An 18,988-nucleotide genomic window follows, 5' to 3' on the forward strand; every position below is an offset into this window, starting at 1 on the left:
CCAGGCGCCCTGTTTGCTTTTTTTGTTTGTGCCCATCAGGGGAGTCTTCTTCCAACCTCGATCGCTGCCCCATCTCCCGTTTTATCGCTGCTGCATCGCAATCCACCAGGGGGCAAGCCTACCCGTCCCAGTTCAACTAATAACAAAAGCAGACGAACCACCACCCGCCCGTCTGCTGCCGACGTGAGCCGCAGGAGCGAGCACCACACAGCTTCAACGTCAACTCATCTTGAAGACCCCCCCTTGGGAATTTACTTATCAGCGCCACGACGGGAAACAAAACGGTTCTCGCACGCCAAGTCGTAGTCTGCCACGGCCGTATCAAGATCTGGCGATACCGTCATCGCTTGCCTACCTATCAGAGCTCCCTAGTCTGCAACCCACATCGGGTATCAGATCCACCGCCAGATTTGGACCACGCCTGCTGCGCCAGGAGAATTTCACCGAGGGCACTCCGTTGGACCCAACCCTGCCCCTGGGGCCTGCTGTCCGTTTATCTATCGGCTGGTCCCTGACTCCCTCGTTGCCTTGCTTTTGGGTCTTGACCGCACATGGGCGTCTGACTCCCGGCCTACAAGCGCCTTCCCCGGCCATCATCCCTCCCCCCCAATTCCCGGCAAGCCCTTTGTAGCACCACATATATACTTGCCTGCAGAGAGCCGCCCCCCCTTCCAAAGGACCCAGACGCGATAGCCATCACATCTCACGCAAACGGGCACGCACGCAGATAGATACCACGCACCGCCCACCACACTCAAAAAGCCTCGCGTTCCCCTTCTGTCGCCGCCGCCACCACCACCACCACCATCACCACTACTACCACAAGCATTAACCCAACCCGTCTCTGGCTTTCCCGAGGCTGTGGATAGCTTATCAACCACTACCGCGCCGCTGCCTCTGTTTCATGGATAACATCCGACCTGTTCAGCCCCTTACTGCCATGTCTGAGTTCCGGTAGTCTTTGTCGTCGTTGGGTTGTTGTTCTTACTTCCACCTTTCCCTTCACTCTCACCACCTTTGGACACCATCTCACCTTAGTGGGCTCATATTCCGACCCTCTACAACCGTATTAAGGCCCATAACTCGGGCTTCTCCCTCCCGCTCCTAGGCGTCATCATCACCCTCTCACATCACAGCCATGTCGACTCCTTCCGGATCCCCGTCGCCGCTACAGGTGGCGGCCAACAGCTTTGTCGATGAAACCAAGATGCCCAAGGGACACTGCCGCTACATCCTGCTTCTTCCCGAAATCAAGGGCCAGCGATGTGCCTGTGTCGGCTTTTCACTCAATAAAGGCATCCCAGGTGCCAGTTGTGACTGCGGTCACTTGGCGTGCTTCCACAACAAGGAGCCAGAAGTGGCCACAGACTCGAAGCAAGAGCTGGAACTCTTGAAGAAACGCATTCAGCAGCTTGAGGATCAGATGACCAGAGGGCAGGATGGTGTAACTGAAACTCTTGTCAGCAGGATCAACGAAATGGAGGAACACTTGGAAAAGAGCAAGGAAGAGTTCAGTGAACAGATCAAGGGCACCTATCGAAATATCACCATCAGCTGGCGATCCATCGAGCAGGCCGAACAGAAGAGCAAGCAGCAGGATGAACAGCTCCGCCAGATTTATGAAAAGTTGAGGGACCACAACGAACAACTCGAGAGGCTGGACGCTGGGCAGTTGGAACTCCGAGATGCTGACCTGAGCCTGGAGGAGCGGATCGAAAATATCACCGAGATCTTGGAGGAAGAGGAGGAACGCCGAAGATCATCACCTGCCCGGCGTCCCAGAAGAAGATCGACCTCTGACACATCACGCCCAAACCTCCCTTTAGGGCAGGGGGCCGTCCCGTCAGACGACTATCGTCGCCCATTTCCGCCAACGGCCGGCCCCCGCAACCCAGGACATGGCGAGGGCCTCGAACGAGGCGGGACCGCAGCGTTCCAACTGATGAAACTCCTCCCCGTTTCTGCCCGGTCCACGGGCCCGTGGACAGTGCACATTTCGCTCCTCCCGCATGCGGGTGTGCCGATGCCCTTCGAGCGGAACACCAACGCCTACCAGCGGTGTCTATCCCGAGGACTCCACCGCATGGTTGCAGTCCACGGACCCGACGCAGAGTCGTTCAACAGAGCGGTGGAGGAGGCATTCGGCAGCTTCCTGAAGGGGCGGGAGTGGATGCCGCTGCAGGCGAAGCTCTGCGACGCCGAGACACTTCAGGGTCTTCCGATGCTTCGTCAACTGGACCCTCAACTAATTGATCCAAAGAAATACGACCAAGACTTCCTCCGCCACCAATGCGGCGTCTGTGACTCCAACGGCATCATCGATTCGCTGTACATCGCCATGAAATCCCACACCATTTCCTGGCACACCTTGAGGCATTCCCCCGTCTTCATGGCTGGTCTTGAGTCGTGCTGGGCATACGACGCCCTTCTCGACAGAGACCAATACGACGGCGACATGGCTATTGACGACGAGGACAGACCGGCAGCGGGCGATATCACCACCATCTTGCCTCCAATCCAACCGTCGCTCAAGAGGCCCCTCACCGAAATGTCGCGGTCAAACAGCTTCAGTGCCGGCGCAGCCGAAGGGGAAGACACGCGAAAGAAGCGAGCATGTCCAGTCCCGCCTCCTCCAGGCACCATTGTCGAGATCAGGAGGCGCGGTGTTGGGGCAGCGTGACTAGCCAATGGGTTCGACCAGGAGCCACCCATTTTGACGATGCAAGATAATGCGAAACACCAGAGAACAAGAAACGATAAAGTGTGACCATAGCGCTGGGTAATGTTATAGATCAGGTCGGCAGGCAACGGGCGTTTGATGGAGACGGGGCGTACAACGAGATAAACTGGGGGGACATTTGGAGCACCAAAAGGGGTGCTTTTGTCGACTGATTTCATGGTTTTTTTTTTTTTGGGCATTTGGGGGAACCATTTTTACCCCCTACTTTGTTTTTCTCGAATCTCCTGTCAATCATCAAATTCATACGTTGCATTTCTGTTTCTTGTCGGGGGGCGGAGGAATTTTGCTGAGGAATGATCCAAAATGATCAAAGCTATGCTGTTGTCTGTAAGAGAGGAGTTACTGTCATGGGGGAAGGACAGAAGATTATGATGAATGAGCGGTGGGTTTACCTTGGTAGTCCTTGGAAGTTTCCAGTGGTTTTTGGACCTGACTATGTAGACAATCCCATGGGTACCTGGGACTTGTACTGGACTACTTGTGACTGTGAAGACGCCATATGAGTTGTTGATGCCATGTCTAATCGAGGGGCGTGAGAAATATATGACTGCTGAGATGTTTGAGGGGTCAATGATGCATGAACTTGGAACAGCCCGTCAGGTCGTAGAACCGAGAAGTGTCCCGCTCCTTCCTCGAATCGCCAGTCGTCATCACCGCTCTTTTCCCTGCCTGTCGAAACAACGGAATTGAATATTGTTTGGGATATCAGCCAATGACGTGCTGTCGAGATTGCTCGGGTTGGTCCTTATAACCAGGGCCTGCTTTGTACCGTTTTACAAACAGTAGAAGGCCTTTCAGTTCTCTAGTGTCGATAGGAATCAACATACTCCCAAGCTTTATATTTCTTTTCTCTCTGTGCCAGGCTGTCTCTCCATTCTTGGTCCGACGTTGAAGTGAAAGCATCAGGTGGGAGATCAGGTGACTTGGGCCCCAAATTTCACCTGCCAAGCAGTCTTGTCAGCAGCCGGCCGCTGTGGCGCCCGAGCCAGGAACCGCCCAGTGCCTAGGGACCCACGTTATCGGCAGGCGCACCTTCAGGTCCGTCTTGTTATCAATCGCGCCCAGCGCACCTCAGCCTGGCGCAACAATTGACAGCCAACGACTGCCAGCCTTGCATTTTCTCCCAACCTCAGCAACCCATTGTGTCTGGAGACATTGGGCCCTGCTGTCAGCTTTAACAACGACGTACGGCCCAATTTCCGACCGAGTCCTCGTTTCCAGCCATTGATTCAATTTTAATCTCGGCGCGTCACCTATTTGTCACCTTACGACCCGCCGCGACGCCAACATGGATCTCGACATTGAGATGGACGTGGACGACGTCCAGGAGGTCCCACAGCATATCCCAGAGGCGTACACTCATGATATAATCACCGGCGAGGAACAGGTTGGATTACTTCACGTGGCAAATCACCCTTGCCAAGCATCGCTGACAAGTTCTCTGTCCAGGAACCCGGTGAGGTCGACGACATCCCAGACGAGCAAAACGGCAGCTCGGCAGAGAGTGTTCGCGTGCCCAACAAGGTTCATATTCGCGGCCTCGACACCTTCACCCCCAACGATGTCAAGGGCTACCTTTCCGAGCACTACGGCATGATGGAGTTTGAGCGAGTCGAATGGATCAACGACAGCTCGGCCAATTACATTTTCAAATCCGAGTCGGCCGCGCAAAACGCCCTGCTTTCTCTTGCGGCGGTTGAGATTGCCGACCTGAGTCAGCTTTCGCCGCTTGAGATGCTGCCAGCCAAGAACTTTTCCCAAAAGCCAGAGTCGAACTTGCTGGTCCGGTTTGCGGTGGCGGGAGACAGGAAGGTGCAGGGGGCTGCGGCTTATAGTCGGTTTTATTTGATCAACCCGGAGTATGATCCCGAGGAGAGGCGCCGGAGGGGGGAGTTTAATAGGGGCAAGTATAGGGATCGGGATGACAGGCCTCGCAGGAGGAGGAGGGAGAGTCGTTCGGAGGAGAGGAATACGTTTGATGTTAATCTTTATGATGATGATCCGAAGGCATTGAGTAATCGGGTTACGACGAGTCCTAGGCCACGATACCGGTCGAGATCGGTGAACTCGGCGGATTTTAGAAGGGAAAGGAGGGTTAGGTCCAGGTCGAGGGAGAGGCCGAATCGGAACAAGGAGCTTTTCCCTGAGAGACGGAGGCCGGCGGTTGGGTTGAGGGATAGGTCTGCTTCTCCAATCAGGGATCGGGATGGGGACGCGCAGATGGATTTGGAGGAGGATGCTCGTGCTGTGGCTGTTCAGCGGAGTAGAGAAAGAGGTCGGGAGCTGAGGGAAAGACTGTCTAGGGATACTAAGGCCAAGGAGTTGTTCCCAAGCAAAGTCACGGCAAAAAAGGAGCTGTTTCCAGAGAAGGCTGGGTTGGCGGTTGGCAGCAAGGCACAGATGGATCAGGTCACTAACAGCTCAACTATTCTCGCCACCGGTATGTCGCAGCTTACTCTTCACCCCAACAAGCCTCTTTTTTTCTAGTCACAACTCACTTTTCCAACAATTATTCAGCTCACTAACACCATCTTCCACTCAGCATCATTAGCAGACAGGATAACAACTCGACCGACGGCATCAGGAGGGGAAGGGGGGCTGAATATTCGTGGCATGGCTGGGAAGCAAGGGACAGGTCAGGGGATTGCGATCAAGGGGACGGGGGCCAAGGTTAAGGAGTTGTTCCCGGGCAAGTTTGGGAGTGGGGGGAATGCTGGGAAGGAGTTGTTTGCGGAGAAGTTGGAGGGGAGGGGGAGGAGGAGGCAGAGGGCGGAGGATTCTTGGAATTGATGGGGGGTGGACATGTATATGCATTGATAAAGGCGTTCAGGGGAGGCTTGATTTGGGGTTATATAGCACTGTTGTAAGGAATCTAAGGGCATGGAAGTTTCTATCATTGGATATGTGAGTTGTGTGGTGAGTTATGTGGCTGGTGAACGATGTGTGATGCTGTGGAACCGATATCAGAGCAATGATTGATGCATAAGATGGTGTTTAGGGGTGTATATCTCTACTTGCTTAGGGACATGGAAAGAAGTCGTGGAGGTTTCTTTCAGCTTGAATACGTGAGTTCTATATGCCTTGTGAATGATGGATGCTGGGTGAGTGCTGGAAGAAGAAAGAGCAAGTTGAACAGGTGGTGAAGAAAGCGCCAGCCAACCAACTCCTTCATTTTATGGTATCAGTTGCTCTTTCCATCCAACGGTTTCACTCTTTCCATCTGATATCACCCTATTCAATGATAACAACAACGACTGACTACCCCACGGCCGGTAGGTGAATTGCTATTTCCCTGTTTATGTGTACCCTAACGGTTTATCCAATGGCTTTGCTTTGGAGAAGTTACGTCCGTCCTTCTTTCCTTCCTTCTTCCTGAGGCATGTGGTTTTGACTTTTGCACATATCTTCAGCATCGGCTTTTTCGTTGCGGAAATATGTTCGACTGACATCACTTTTACTTAATTTCGAGGTCACTTGCTCACCTGTTCCGAAAGACGACACGACAAAGTTGATATACAATGGCGGAAAGCAGCAACAACAACAACAACATCAACCCAGCAGCCTGGTTCCGGACATTTGGAAGGTCGAAGAGTTCGCTGCAGACGTCGACCACGACAAGCCCGAGCCGTGCCGCGAGTATCACCACCACGATTGGTCACGATGCCCCAGCAACACCAACACCCGACACCTCCCCCGGCCGTCTCCGCGCCCGTCCGGCTGCTGCTGTGAGACGGGTTTCCTCGCTGTTTAGTCTTGTTGGTGGGGGTGGTGGTGGGAGTATTCTGTCGGGTGGGAGTCCAAAACGAGACAGCTTCCCTGATCATGGTCTTCCAGGGAGGGCGCCGCCTATGGGGGCATTGCCGCTCAGTGGGTTTCATGATGGTGGTGGTGGTGGTGGTGTGGGATTGCAAGGGCTGATGGGGGTTGGGGGTGGGAGGGAAAAGGGGGAGGAGGAGAGTATTGTTTGGTCGAGGCCGACTATGATGCAGATGGTGGAGACTTTGAGGGGGGTAATGATGGGGGTTATGAGGATGCCTGATCGAGGGAGGGGGGTGAGGAAGATGAAGGGGGGGGGGGTAGGGAGGGGGATTGGGAGAGGATAGAGCTGGAGAGGGATAGGGAGAGACGGTGGGGTGAAAGGGGGGGTTGGGGGTTTGCCGGTTGAGTGAGTACTTCTTTGCCCTGATGCTCTGACAATGAGTTTTTATACACAGATCTACTTTCTCTGCCCTCGGTTACATGGGGAATCTCCCCTTGTCTTTGGCAGGACTATCTCAAGTGAGAACTGTGAACTGTCCTTGAGGCAGGGCTATGTTCAAACGAGGCTCGCCACGGGATTGGAATGCCCTCAAGCGAGGGCCATCCTCTCAGAGAACTATATCTACATGGATCACATTGTCTGTGGAAATTATCCCACCTTTTGGCGGTGCTTGGTGGTTGGAGTCCACCACTGGCTGGACATCCCACGGTTGCCTGGACACTACATACCAAGCTGCTTCCTACATCCTCATCTTATCCACGTAGTACAGAAAGCGAGCGTCCTCTAACTAAATCTTGTAGATATAACTCGCATGTGCTCGTTCTCCTCGAAGGCTTCGGCCATCTTGTAGAGCAGTTGAACAAAGCCCAGGAAGAGCTCGCCGAGCTCAAGAACCTGCGGGAGAAGGAAGTCGAACAGTTCCGTGGCATCAGCGAAGAATGGATTCAACGAGAGAATGGTTACAAGGCTGAAATCAAGCGTCTTGAGCTAGTCCTGGCAAAAGAAAGCAAGAACGGCGTCGCCTCTGTTGCATTGGCTAGACATGGCAGTCTCATAAACCGCTCGGGAACGAAAAGATTTCAGGCACGGTTGAAGCGGTTGAGCAGTTCCCAAGATGCCGGTAAGTTCTCCGGACCTCCATAAAGCCCCGGAGACTAGGCTGATCACGCGTGGCAGATAACACCAGAGAAGTCCACGCCGACCCAGAGCCCAGCATGGTGGGGGTGAAAGAAACCACGTCACGTTACGAAACAATCGGTAAGTAATTCTTCCCTAACCGCGGAGCTTCCCGCGGGTATTGACGGCCGCCTAATCGCAGGTGACATTCCACGGGACGTCAATCCTCACCATGATGTATTGCTCTCCCGCCTGGTCGAGAAGCAGGGCAAAGCCCAGTCAAGCCGACACTTTCAAGAGGGGGAACGAGTCTTGAACCAAATACTCCCTGATACTGGGCACACCAACAGACCAAAAAGCCCACCAACCCACCGAAATCAACGTGACGAGGATGACGAGGACATTGAGTGCCCCGCATCCGGCGAAGTTACCCTGAAAGTACCAAGCACTAGGGAGCGGGCATCACTGTACGAAAAGGGGCAAGGGGGAGTCAATGCAGGTCCCAACAGTCACGCCTACGCTGGCGTGGCAGGTCGCCCCATTGAAGACCCATCGGCCGATGAGTCCTCTGCTAGCTCAAGATGGGACGCGGAATCTTCAACATCTGACGATTCTCTGCAAAATAATGGCTCCTCATTGGTAGGTCCCCAGCCCCGACGATCTAACGATTCGGGACCTGGGCTGTTTGACGGCACAAACAGCCAGCTAGCTGATAACGGTCTCGGCGCCATAGACGAAGGCACAGGACACATGCTCGATACAGTTTTCCTGAACCGTGGATACAGCTTTAAACGAGGCGATGACGAGCATCTTCCAGTGACCTCCCCCAGCCACAGGAAAGTCAAAGGGCCGGATTCTGACTCGATGTACCTTTATACATACACACCTTTCGACGATGTATCCAGTGTGAGGCCTGACTGTGTGGGCTCGCCGTCAGAGAAGAGACCGGCTCGCCCCGCAGGTCTCGCTCCCTCTACATCGACCGGTTCTGTTATCTGGCGGGGCAATGACGACACCATCAGAGATGAAAGGACCCCTAGAGCTAGTGCCTGCGAGAACCAGGGCGAAGACTCGGACGGTGGCAGTCAACAGTGATGTTCACGTCTCAACAGTTCCACGTTCCGGGTCGTTAAGTTCAGAAGGTGACGGCGAGGGTGGGGAACGGTTGAGAGCGGCCCCGTTATCTAACTGTTGGTTCTTGTCGTCTATTGGCGGTACGGTTAATAACGACGGCAATGTTGAGCACGTAAGCCCACCGGCCCGTCTGAGCTTACAGCTATCAAGGTGAAGCTTTTGCGTGGACTCGTCGCCGGCTCACCGAGAACCTTGGACAGCATCTGCAGACACGACACGAAGGCCGAGGGTTCGACCGAGACTCTCACCAACCTTCTTGTCGGCATATGATTCAGGAGGTACTTCTCGGCGGCACTTCTTCTGGGCGGCGCTTCTTCTCGGGGGGACTTTTGGGGTTTCTTGGACCGAAACTCTCACGAGCGTTCTTGTCGATCTGATTCAGAAGAAGGTCTATCTATGCGGGCCGTTGGGCGAGGGCTTTTTGGGTTTGGGGTGAGACCATCACCAGCCTTCTTGTCGGTCAGACACGGGGGGGGGGGAGGTTAATCCCTGAAGGGAATAATCTCCCTGAAGGGACATCTGACTCGTGATGGGTCGATATGAGGGAGAGCGATGGAGGGATGGTGTTGTTTATAATTCTTGGAGGGGAGTTAAGGGTTCAAGGGCGAGAACCTTGATGGGCAGGGGGTTTGGGGATCTCGATGGATGGATTCACATGGGATTATGAAGTGTAGAGAGATTTGTATGATTTTGTATGAAATATGAAGGCTTGTGGCAGCTACGTTCAGTGAATATCTACATGATGATTGGTGTGTGTTTGTCTCCATGGAACGGTTATACGTGTTGTTTGATACCTGGTAAATATGAAGACTCTGTCGTCAAACGGTATGACAATTTTCATATCGGGTATAACGGGTTTATGCTCGAGATATGCATTGAACGTTTAGCCACGTTTCAGGGGGCGAGAAATGACTGACTGACCGGGACAGGCGCGGGACTAAGAGTATTGAGGCGATAGATTGTGGGCAAATGTGGCCTCCTTGGTTTTGCAATCCAAGATTCGGGGCCGAAGCCATAGTGTGTGCCACTGTTGTCTGGGTGATGGCTGCTTTAAGGGGCGGTTGGGGGAGATAGGAAAGTGTTACCACGAGGGAAATTGTGCTCATTGTGGAGGGTCTATGATGGGTGTAACTTCTTGGTATCCAGGATAAAAGTGAAGTCCGTAATACTAATGGTCTGAGTGGATGATCCGGGGCGCGTAGGCGTTTGTTAATTAAGGGCAAGTGTTGAGAGGGGGGAGTGGAAAGCCCTTGAAGGTGGGGGTTAATAAACGAACAATAAACGAGGCTTCTGGCGAGTGTAAATCCAGGGCTGTATGGTGCTCGTGGGGGGAGTGTAGCTGTTGTGACGTGGGTTGGTGATGCCTCGCGGGTTATCTTTTGGGCTGAGGTCGGGGCTTCCTAGGCATGTTTCGTGGTGATCATGTGGTGTTGAGGCTTGCTCAGCTGCGGAGGCTGGCGAACGTTATTCACCTGAAAAGTGATAAGGCTGATGTTGAGCGTTGAAGTCTAACGTGGCGTTTTGGGAGACCTTAAGGTTTCACAAATTCGTGGCTTCGGCAACAGGATAACGTTTGGCGACGGTTGAAGCTGGTTCAATAGGTTTTATGGGCGTCTTTCTAGAAGTTTGATGGATGCATGACGATACTTGGCGCTTTTTACTAGGAGTCTTTGCTGCCATTTCGATGCCCTTATCGTGGCTGCCTAGAGGCTTTGATGATATTGGCTTTTGCCACTATGCGTATTGTTCTGCTTTTGTGTTTGGCTTTGCGCATTCATGCTTGGATGTTGCCTCTTTTCTCATTGTGAGTCCCATGTGACACCCTAACCGTTGGGGAATTGTGGATATTTGGGCTCACGTATAAGCAGGTACCCGTATTGCTATTTCAGGCCGTTGACTGCCTGTCAGTTGGTGTGGTTGAGAATAATCACGGCTGTTGAGGCTTGTCAGAACGGTGAGGGGTTTGTGGCTTTCCTGGCAAGGAAGCCATACCTTGGACGTAGAACGCCTCTAGCGACCGCCATATCCGGCCAGCTTTGCCACCTTTTGTTCCCGGACACCGGGTTGCTCACGAGGCCACAGCGGAGGGTGATGGTTGCCAATCTTCGCCGTTGAACACGCGGCCGGAGCTGATGTGAGGTGAATGAGGCTGAGAACTTAGACGTTTGATCCCGGTTTCGCCGGCTGCACCACAGGAACGTTGAGATAGAGTGGTGGCTATTCCACTCCATGAACCACGCTCGAGAATCGCTGGACAGGAGCGCCACCATTTTCGTCACGACTGATGGCTCTGGCTACACCTACTAACGTAAAGCCTCCCGTGATCGAGGATGTGGAGATGGGCAAGAGGGTTCTCGTGGTGTAATTTTTTCTTGTGCGATTGCGTGTTGATCCAATAGGGCTGGAATACATGAAGATCAAATTATTCTCGAGTTATTTCTTGAATTGATCTCAGGTTACAAAAGCCGTTGCGGTGAGCTGTTAGGATCTGTTGAAACAAACCCTTTGTTTTCCTAACGACTGTCGTTCATAAGAAGCCCTCAAAGGTAAACAATGACGTAAGCTTTGAGAGTCTCATCATCGTAAATTGTTGTTGAGAGGCAACACATATGTCTAGAAGTAGCTCACTAGCCGGCCCTCATATATATGTATGTATGAGGTGGTATGAAGCTCTTATTAGCCAAGGAAACTCCAGCACTCAGGCAGTATGTTTTAATACTTTGCCCTGACCAGCCCCAGTGAGCATCATCGTGAGCTGCTGTTTTATGACTGTTGTGTGTGTGTGTGTGTGTGTGTGTGTGTGTGTGTGTGTGTGTGTGTGTGTGTGTGTGTTTTGTCCGGACATATATATCGCAGTTGCTCCTGCCATTTCTTACAAAGGTACCAGCGGCGAACAGAACGAGGAAGGTGCGATTGCGATTCTCGTTGCCCACTCAAGAGGAAGGCGCGACTGCCACCTTATCAGACCTTTTCTGCTGAAGCTTAACCTGGAGACTTCTGTTCTTCTTCTTTCCATCCCACAGTTCAATCTTTATTCCAAACTCCATCACCAAAGTACCGCCTTCGGCACGAAAAAGATAACTATCACAACAAGTCTCACTCATTCAAACCGATCTCCGAACCCGAAGGATCTTAACTCTCTGCAGCCCAGTTTTTGTCACCAAGATGGCACCTTACTGCCATCCCAGCCCACTTTCACACGACACCCTCATAGCAATAAGAAACCTCGGTACAGCAATCACATAACGGCTCAAATGCAACACACCATGCCATTCACTGTGCAAATCATCATCCCCTAGCTAATTACCTACTTCAACCACCTTGACGCTTGCAGAGTGGTATACTGACATCAGGCTAATAACCTGCTTGCACTTCCCGTCTCCGTTCGCTACCTGTCATATGTGAAACGTCCTTGTGACTGCATTGCTCTTCTAAATGCAACTCTCGGAGTTGTATGGCAATGTATTCCATGCCACCCACCCAACCAACATTGGCTGCTTATACTTTATCTACTTCCGTCGTTCCTGACTTGGTGTGGGTGTGGCTGACCGTTGAACCGTTGCAGATTACCTGCACCCACTCTTCGTCGCTGGGAAGCCCCCCGTTGCATCACCACAACTGCAGTCCCATTCTCTCTCGAAATTCACAGAACGACATGTCAACGTCGATGAAGTTATCATTGGCACCCGCGCCGCTCTTCGTACCAGACAAACCACGATGGCTTTCGGAACGGCGCCATACGGTACGTACCGGTACCAGCGTTCGGGTTCGGGACGGACCATCAAACGGACAACGGATCACGGATCACGGATATCAAACCTCAATTAGGCAGGTCCTTTGACAACTTTCCTCCCCCATTCCCCCACAACCAAAAAACGTGCAAAATGATCACGAAAGAGGCAGAAAACCCGCACCTTGTTCCGATCTGAAAATTCGATAACCGAAACTAGACCAGGAGCACGCCGCCGTCGCGTGTCGGGGCTGTTTCGGGTCCAGATCGTCGGGACTGTTGCATTCGGGTTCTTGGAATCCTGTAGTTTGCAACATAGACGATATAAGAAAATTAATTGGCTGCTTGGCCCGGCGACCAACAACTACATAACAACGACAGGCAACAGCAGCGACCGAAGCTGCAATAGGTTGCTTTGTTTACTTGCGGTCGTAAACCCCTATTTCTGGTCGTGGTGTTCTCAGGGGTAAGTCAGCAACAACGTTTTCTATTGTTGTTTTACCTACTTGTTATTTTCATAATATCCTTTCAATTTGTATTCTGTTATTTTCTTTTACTGTTCCCTCTTTCATTAATTCATTCACATGTTAACGTCACCGCCTCCGTTGATCTTGCAGGATACATCCTGCATGCAACTCAATCTAGTGGACGTTTCTTCCCACCTCTTCCTAATCGGTGTGAGGGTGGGCTTTTTCTGCTTGCATGATCTTTTCTCCCCACAAGCTCCAACGGTTTTTCTTGCGCATCGTGGGACACATCAGCGATACCCGTCGAACTCCATTCCATCACGATTCTTCTCCGGTCTAGATCCCTCTCCAGCCCACATTCTCCAGACCCTTTTACTCACCGCATCATTATCTGATCCGTCTTGATCGGGCCTATTGGGTAATACCCATGACCCCGGGCTCCCGACGGGCGGCCAGCGCCGCGTGAAAACTCTATTGTGCGGTGCCGTCTTTTTACCACGGGGATAAAAGACTGAATCGTGGAGATTATGTTGCCAAGCACGCGGTGACCTCCGAGTAGTTCTTCCTTGCAATGCCTCATGTAAACTCATCGCCGTCCAGGACCCGACGCAAGCTCGGCACGGTGACGCCGGGCCGGATATGCTGCTGAGGCGTTGTTGGAGGTGGAAGCTGAGAGGCGGTGCCGGCCGAGGCGGCAAAGGACGGCACAAGAATGGAGGCAGGTGTGGTGAAAAGTGGAAGACTCTTAAAAACCATCACGGTCAGCAAGGGTTATGGCTGTCACCGTGAAGGTTCCCGTGGAGAAACGGCTGTGAGGCTGACTCTCCACCTGAGGCTTCACTTGGGCCTCATCTGCTGATCCGAGCACATCGTTGTCTGAGGTGATAGAACTGACGAGCCGGAAAAGCCGCACACACCACTTTCCTGACAGCAAAGGGGTCTGGACCTCCAGCAGGCTCGGTATCTCGGTATCGCTCTCGCGAGCTTGGCCTCAAAACAGAGGTTGTGGAAGGGCTGTGGGGTCCCAGATCGAGGCTTGCAAGTGAAGCTGAAAATGAGAGGAGCAAGGAGATGGTAGTTTGCCACTTTCTATCAATCTTTGCAAAACAAAGCCTGTGGTGGATGGCGTTCTTGGGAGTTGTCAGTTCAACAAAGACAGCTTTGGTGCTAAAAGATAGCGTCCGTCAAAGTTGCCGTCTCTCGATAAGAAACCCGTCACCCACGTGTTTCACAACCGAATCCGATACGATCTTTTTACTGACAAGAGACAAGCCGAACCAAGACAAGAAAGCGGAGAACCGGGCCCCATCTTTCTCTCAGCTCTCCAACGGTTTTTTTGGACGAACGGTTTTTTTTTTGACGTGTCTGAGAGTTTACCAGAACTCGGCCTGTAAGATTTTGTGGGCACTCCCCCACCACCACAGAAGGCCGACACCGAAGATTGTGGGTGAGTGTAAAAACTCCACAAGTTTCTCACGGACAGTGGAAATCTGGAGCCGATTGTAGTAGTGGTACACAGGCATAGGTTGACGATGAGCTGGTTTCCTTTTTGGGAATGTACCAAGGTCAAGGTGTGCCGTTAGTTGTGAGTGTAACCCGTCTCCTTGGGCGCGGTGGGCTTGGCTTTTTTGTGGGTGTAGGTAGTTTGTCAAAGCTTTCAGTGCTGCTAGATTGTGTGGTGTGGTTGTGTTTGGATGCTGCATTACAGTGGCAAAAAAGAAGTGGTGAAGAGTAATACGGGGAAACTACGCCCGTCTCTGCAGTTGAGGAACTTCGAAAATGAGGCACAGGTGCAAGTTTGTGTGTTACATACCGCCTGCAAGAACATGGCCCAGCCAGTCCAGAACAGTGGTGTGGTGTGCTGGTGTCAGATCATCAACTGTTTTTTTTTTCCAACGGCTTCTCCGCGCCTATCAAGATAGTGCGCGATCTGAGGGTGAAGGGGGGCCACGGGGCCAAGGGAGGAAGAAAAGATAGCCAGCACCAACTGGCCGGGCCGGCAACGTACGTCCGGCCGGTGCTGGATCCAGTAGCTGTCTGTGATGCAGTAGTGTCAGAGTGTCTGCATAAGTGTGTCTGGTAGTTTTTCTTGCTAGGTTTGGATTAAACATTGCAGCTGATACACTTTTGTGTCAGGAGTTTTGGAGATATCGAGATATCGAGAGCCTCGTTCGGCTTCCAACATTTCATCAACCAGTTTGAAGCATTCAACTCTCTCTCTCTCGCTCTAACCGCCCGCCGCAGCAGCACACGTTCCTGTTGGTTGGTGGTTCAACTGTCATGAAAACTTGGCGATTTCCCCGGCTTAACTTTACTAGTGAAGCCGTTTCAAGCCGTTACTTACCAACGTTTTTATCGAAGCGTGATACATGCGTGTGCGTGATCAGAAAGGGGTCCATCCCCGATTCGAATAACCCTGTCGTGCTGAAAAGAGATGGGGTCCTTTCTCCCCTGTGGGGGAAGGGGAGGGGGGGAAGGAGCGCAAGCCAACGAACGGCGGCCGAGGGAATCAGCATCATCATCATCAACCACGGCGGATTTAGCTCTTCCTTAACGGGTCCCCCGCCGCCCCCCCTTCCCACCCCGCCGCTCGCTCGAACGCTATCGGTAGACTATTGAACGCGACAGGAAAAAAGGGAAAACCGGATCTGTGGAGGGGACAAAAACAAAAGGGGTATGGGGTCGGAGCCTGGGGGGGGGCGTGGTGGAAGAGGGCAGCAGCAGCACATGGCAGACGGGGATAATGCCTCTTTGCTTCAAGGTCCACCCCGACGGTGGGGAGAAGTGGGTGAACTTGTTTGGTTTTATCAGGGGATGGAGGGGGTTAGCTTTTTGAGTAACAGGCAACGGCGATAAACACTGCCAGGTAAAGCCGAAGAGAGTGAGAGAGGGAAAAGACTGTGTTCTCCGGTGGATTTACGGAGTTGGGTAACATAACGCTACAGATTGGTGAAAAAGCTTTTTTTTTTTTTTTTTTTTTTCCTTTTTTTCGAAAGAAAGCAAATTCCGGACGACAGGAAGAAGAAAGATAGGGGAGCACAAACTTATCTTTTGTAATACAGCCTGTCTGTCAGCAATGTCGAGGGACGTCGTATTGCTTGCCTTTGTGTGCCCGTCACACAACTCTTGCTCGGACTTTTTTTTTTTTTTTTTTTTTGCCTGTTTCTTCCTTTTCAAGTCTTACAAAATAAAAGAGCCAGTATCTGATATGATCGCCAAAACGTCCGCCGTTGTATCACCAAATACGAGAGTCACCCCCTTTGAGATCTCTCCACTTGTGATCTTGCAGCGGAGTTCCTTCCTTCCCGTCGCCCGGCCAGCGACGGCGCGCCGTTGTGTGTCTCTGGCCGTTTTATCGTCAACGTTCTTGTCCCCTTCCTGCTGCCCCGTGCGTGCTTGCGGCGCCGGCGCCAGAGGATCGGATGCGCCATCAAATAATGGCCACAAGGGCGGTAATAATAAGCCTGTAACAAGATAATAGTTCATGGATATCCCCCGAAACCAACGACATTTGTTTCTTAATCCCCGCCGTAGCGCTTTGATATATCGCGACCGCCGTAAGAACGCCATTCGGCATAACAAGCCCGGCTTAATCTTCTGGGGGGCATGGGCTGAAGATGATCGATATCCATGAGGCACATCACCATAGCGTCCAAACCAAAAAACAAGCCATTTTCAACCTTCGGTAAAGAGCAAATTTTGGACTGTCTCGATGTGAACCTAGACTTTCTTGGGTGTCAGCCACATTACCACCACCCAAGACCGACCGTCGTTGGGGATCTGCTCGGCAGATATTCTTTCCGGGTGCAGATCATCGCCCTCCCTCCCTTGATATCGTGGTATCCTGCTGCAAAATCCAGACCGCTTGGAAGAGGCCGGCAGAGAGTGAGAAACAATTTCGTCATAAACGGGCATCCACCCGGGATGCTGCGATGCAGGTTGAGTTGTCCTCATCATTTCCCGCCCCGGTTCCATATCGGGAACAATATGCTGTAATCGAGGAGGAGGCTTGCTTGCTTCGGTGATGATGTCGGTGTCCTGAAAAAAAAGAGATCCCGGTGGGCGGCACCGTTTTTGACTTTCTTCTTCTTTGGTCAAGAGTCTCTCTGTTCTCCACGATGTGATTTTGACTCGGAAAAATAAACGGTCAAGAGAAAATGGCCCCCATCACACAAAAGTCCCTAACAACGTTGAAAAGTGAACCCCTGCCGCTCGAGATCGGGCTTGGTATCAACGCCTCTTTTTCCAAGGACACAAAAAAAAGAAAAAGAAGCAAACAACCGATCTTGTTTCCGGTTTCGTTTCTCATCAACCCCATGTTCCAGATGATATCTCATGCTTCGTTTTCCTCACACACAACCCGCCAAGAACCATTAAACGAAGTTTGATATAACACACTACACTAGCCTCCCCCAGCAGAGCGGCTGCTGCGGGATCTACACTGTCGGTTTTTTGGTGGTACATTGTGGTGCACAGACGCCAGGCCGGGGACATCATCGTCGATATTTGACAGGCGAGCGAGGTCGCCGACCTGGAAACCTTTCCCGAGGACATGGGGGGGGGGAGGCACCACGCGTGCGCAGGTCAGTACTTTTTTTTTTATTTTTATTTTATTTTTTTATGTTAAGCCCCTACCCACCTGGGCTGCTAGGGGACCTGGTTTGTGTTGGAGTGGTGATGATGATGCATCTCCGAGATTGCTCGGCCGGGTGACTGCTGGATGGCTGGATGGATGGATGTCATCGTCCAGCCCGCGTTTCTTTTGATATGTGTTTATAAAAGGGAAGGGAAATGCTGCGGTTACCTTGAGAATGAGGAGTGAGAGACGCGAATGCCGGCTTGGTATCGCGCGCGGCGGGCTGGAGATCCCCGGCGTGGTATTGTGGTGCGGTGATGTCTGTAGTATGTACCAAACAAAAAGTATTGAATGCGGCACAACCGCACAATCCCAGTGTGGCGGGAAGTGATAATAGCTGAGTGTTATTTCTTGCGCTCTGCCCTGCAAGGTGAGTGAGGCTATCGCTATGCCCCAACTCAACCTAGGTCAGGCGGAGAACGGGATTCGGCCCAAGCCAAGGTGAGAAGAGAGTGTGGAGAAAAAAAGGGTTGCAGCGTTACGTTTCTTCAGCTTGCAACAACTCACCACTTGGCAATAGCGCCTCGCCAGTTGCGGTCGGGGAGCGGAACGTAGCGCGTCGATCAATCAATCAAAATCAAAAACGATGGCACCCGACTGTTTGGCTCAGACGCTGTGCCACAAGCAACCTTTACACTAGCGTCACTTTTCTCCAATCAAATCTTCCCGTTTTTTACTACTTTCTCTCTCTCCGTTTATTCAACTAACCGATACGCCGCACGATGCACACACACACACATAACAAACTTACAAGGATCACGACGATCTCCCTTTTCTTTTCTGTCCCCCTTGTATTCTTGCGCTTTGTTGTTGCAAGGCCGCCGCCCTGTAAGATTGACAACAATGGGGGAGAGAAGCTATACCTACACTGGCAATTTTTGCGGATGATACGTTGGGTTGGGAATTACCCAGGGTTAGCTATAACTCTAATACCTTTTGGTTGAATGTCTTGGCATTTTTCTTTCACAACTTCCCCCAAAAAAGAAATTTCTCCATATTGCGAAAGAAAATGATTATCGATCGGGACAGCTTCGGTCTGAACAGACAGATCGGGGGAAAAGCGACGATCATTTCCAATTCCTCTTCCATTTGGGGGGCCTTCTTCAATATCCACAGCGTGTACAACGGCCTTGGTTTATGAATGGATCGAGTCAACAAAACCAAGTCCGGGGTAAGGTACCTACCTAGACAGGTTGTATACGCCGCGGAGGAGGCATGAATGACAGCTTTTGCCTTTCTATTACATACACACACCCTTCCAAAACCCCACGAAGCTACTGCGAGGTACTGTACCTGAATAAAAAAAATCCCGTTCCAACGGCTCCTCGTGATGCATGATCTTGAAGCAGTTTGCTAGTTAGCGTGTCCACCAGCTGCCCAACGGTTTGTGGATTACCTCCCTTCA

The 18,988-nt window shown here is 52.0% G+C and overlaps 3 protein-coding genes across 3 annotated transcripts; all 3 read left to right on the top strand.

The window, feature by feature from the left end:
- Nucleotides 1–1,138: 1,138 nt before the first annotated feature.
- Nucleotides 1,139–2,680, top strand: QC764_202570 (uncharacterized protein; the record flags this gene model as incomplete). The annotated part of the gene is made up of 1 exon (XM_062943957.1): nucleotides 1,139–2,680. One exon carries the CDS (start codon nucleotides 1,139–1,141, stop codon nucleotides 2,678–2,680), a length of 1,542 nt encoding a protein of 513 aa, XP_062802728.1.
- A 947-nt stretch (nucleotides 2,681–3,627) lies between these two features.
- On the top strand, nucleotides 3,628–5,670 carry QC764_202580 (uncharacterized protein). Its single transcript, XM_062943958.1, has 3 exons — nucleotides 3,628–4,127; nucleotides 4,190–5,180; nucleotides 5,283–5,670. The coding sequence occupies exons 1-3, from the start codon at nucleotides 4,029–4,031 to the stop codon at nucleotides 5,528–5,530; spliced, it is 1,338 nt and encodes a 445-aa protein (XP_062802729.1). The 5' UTR covers nucleotides 3,628–4,028; the 3' UTR covers nucleotides 5,531–5,670.
- Nucleotides 5,671–6,258: 588 nt separating this feature from the next.
- On the top strand, nucleotides 6,259–9,242 carry QC764_202590 (uncharacterized protein; the record flags this gene model as incomplete). Its single annotated transcript, XM_062943959.1, has 4 exons — nucleotides 6,259–6,816; nucleotides 7,371–7,620; nucleotides 7,677–7,757; nucleotides 7,819–9,242. The coding sequence occupies 4 exons, from the start codon at nucleotides 6,259–6,261 to the stop codon at nucleotides 8,709–8,711; spliced, it is 1,782 nt and encodes a 593-aa protein (XP_062802730.1). The 3' UTR covers nucleotides 8,712–9,242.
- Between the last annotated feature and the right edge of the window lie 9,746 nt (nucleotides 9,243–18,988).

Source organism: Podospora pseudoanserina, chromosome 2 (genome assembly GCF_035222485.1).
Source record: "Podospora pseudoanserina strain CBS 124.78 chromosome 2, whole genome shotgun sequence".
In the NCBI taxonomy this organism is placed as follows: Eukaryota; Fungi; Ascomycota; class Sordariomycetes; order Sordariales; family Podosporaceae; genus Podospora; species Podospora pseudoanserina.

Coding starts and splice junctions, on each gene's coding strand:
- QC764_202580 (XM_062943958.1), top strand. CDS start 4,029: ATGGATCTCGACATTGAGATGGACGTGGACGACGTCCAGGAGGTCCCA. Junction 4,128..4,189: donor TAATCACCGGCGAGGAACAG/GTTGGATTACTT, acceptor TTCTCTGTCCAG/GAACCCGGTGAGGTCGACGA. Junction 5,181..5,282: donor CTCAACTATTCTCGCCACCG/GTATGTCGCAGC, acceptor TCTTCCACTCAG/CATCATTAGCAGACAGGATA.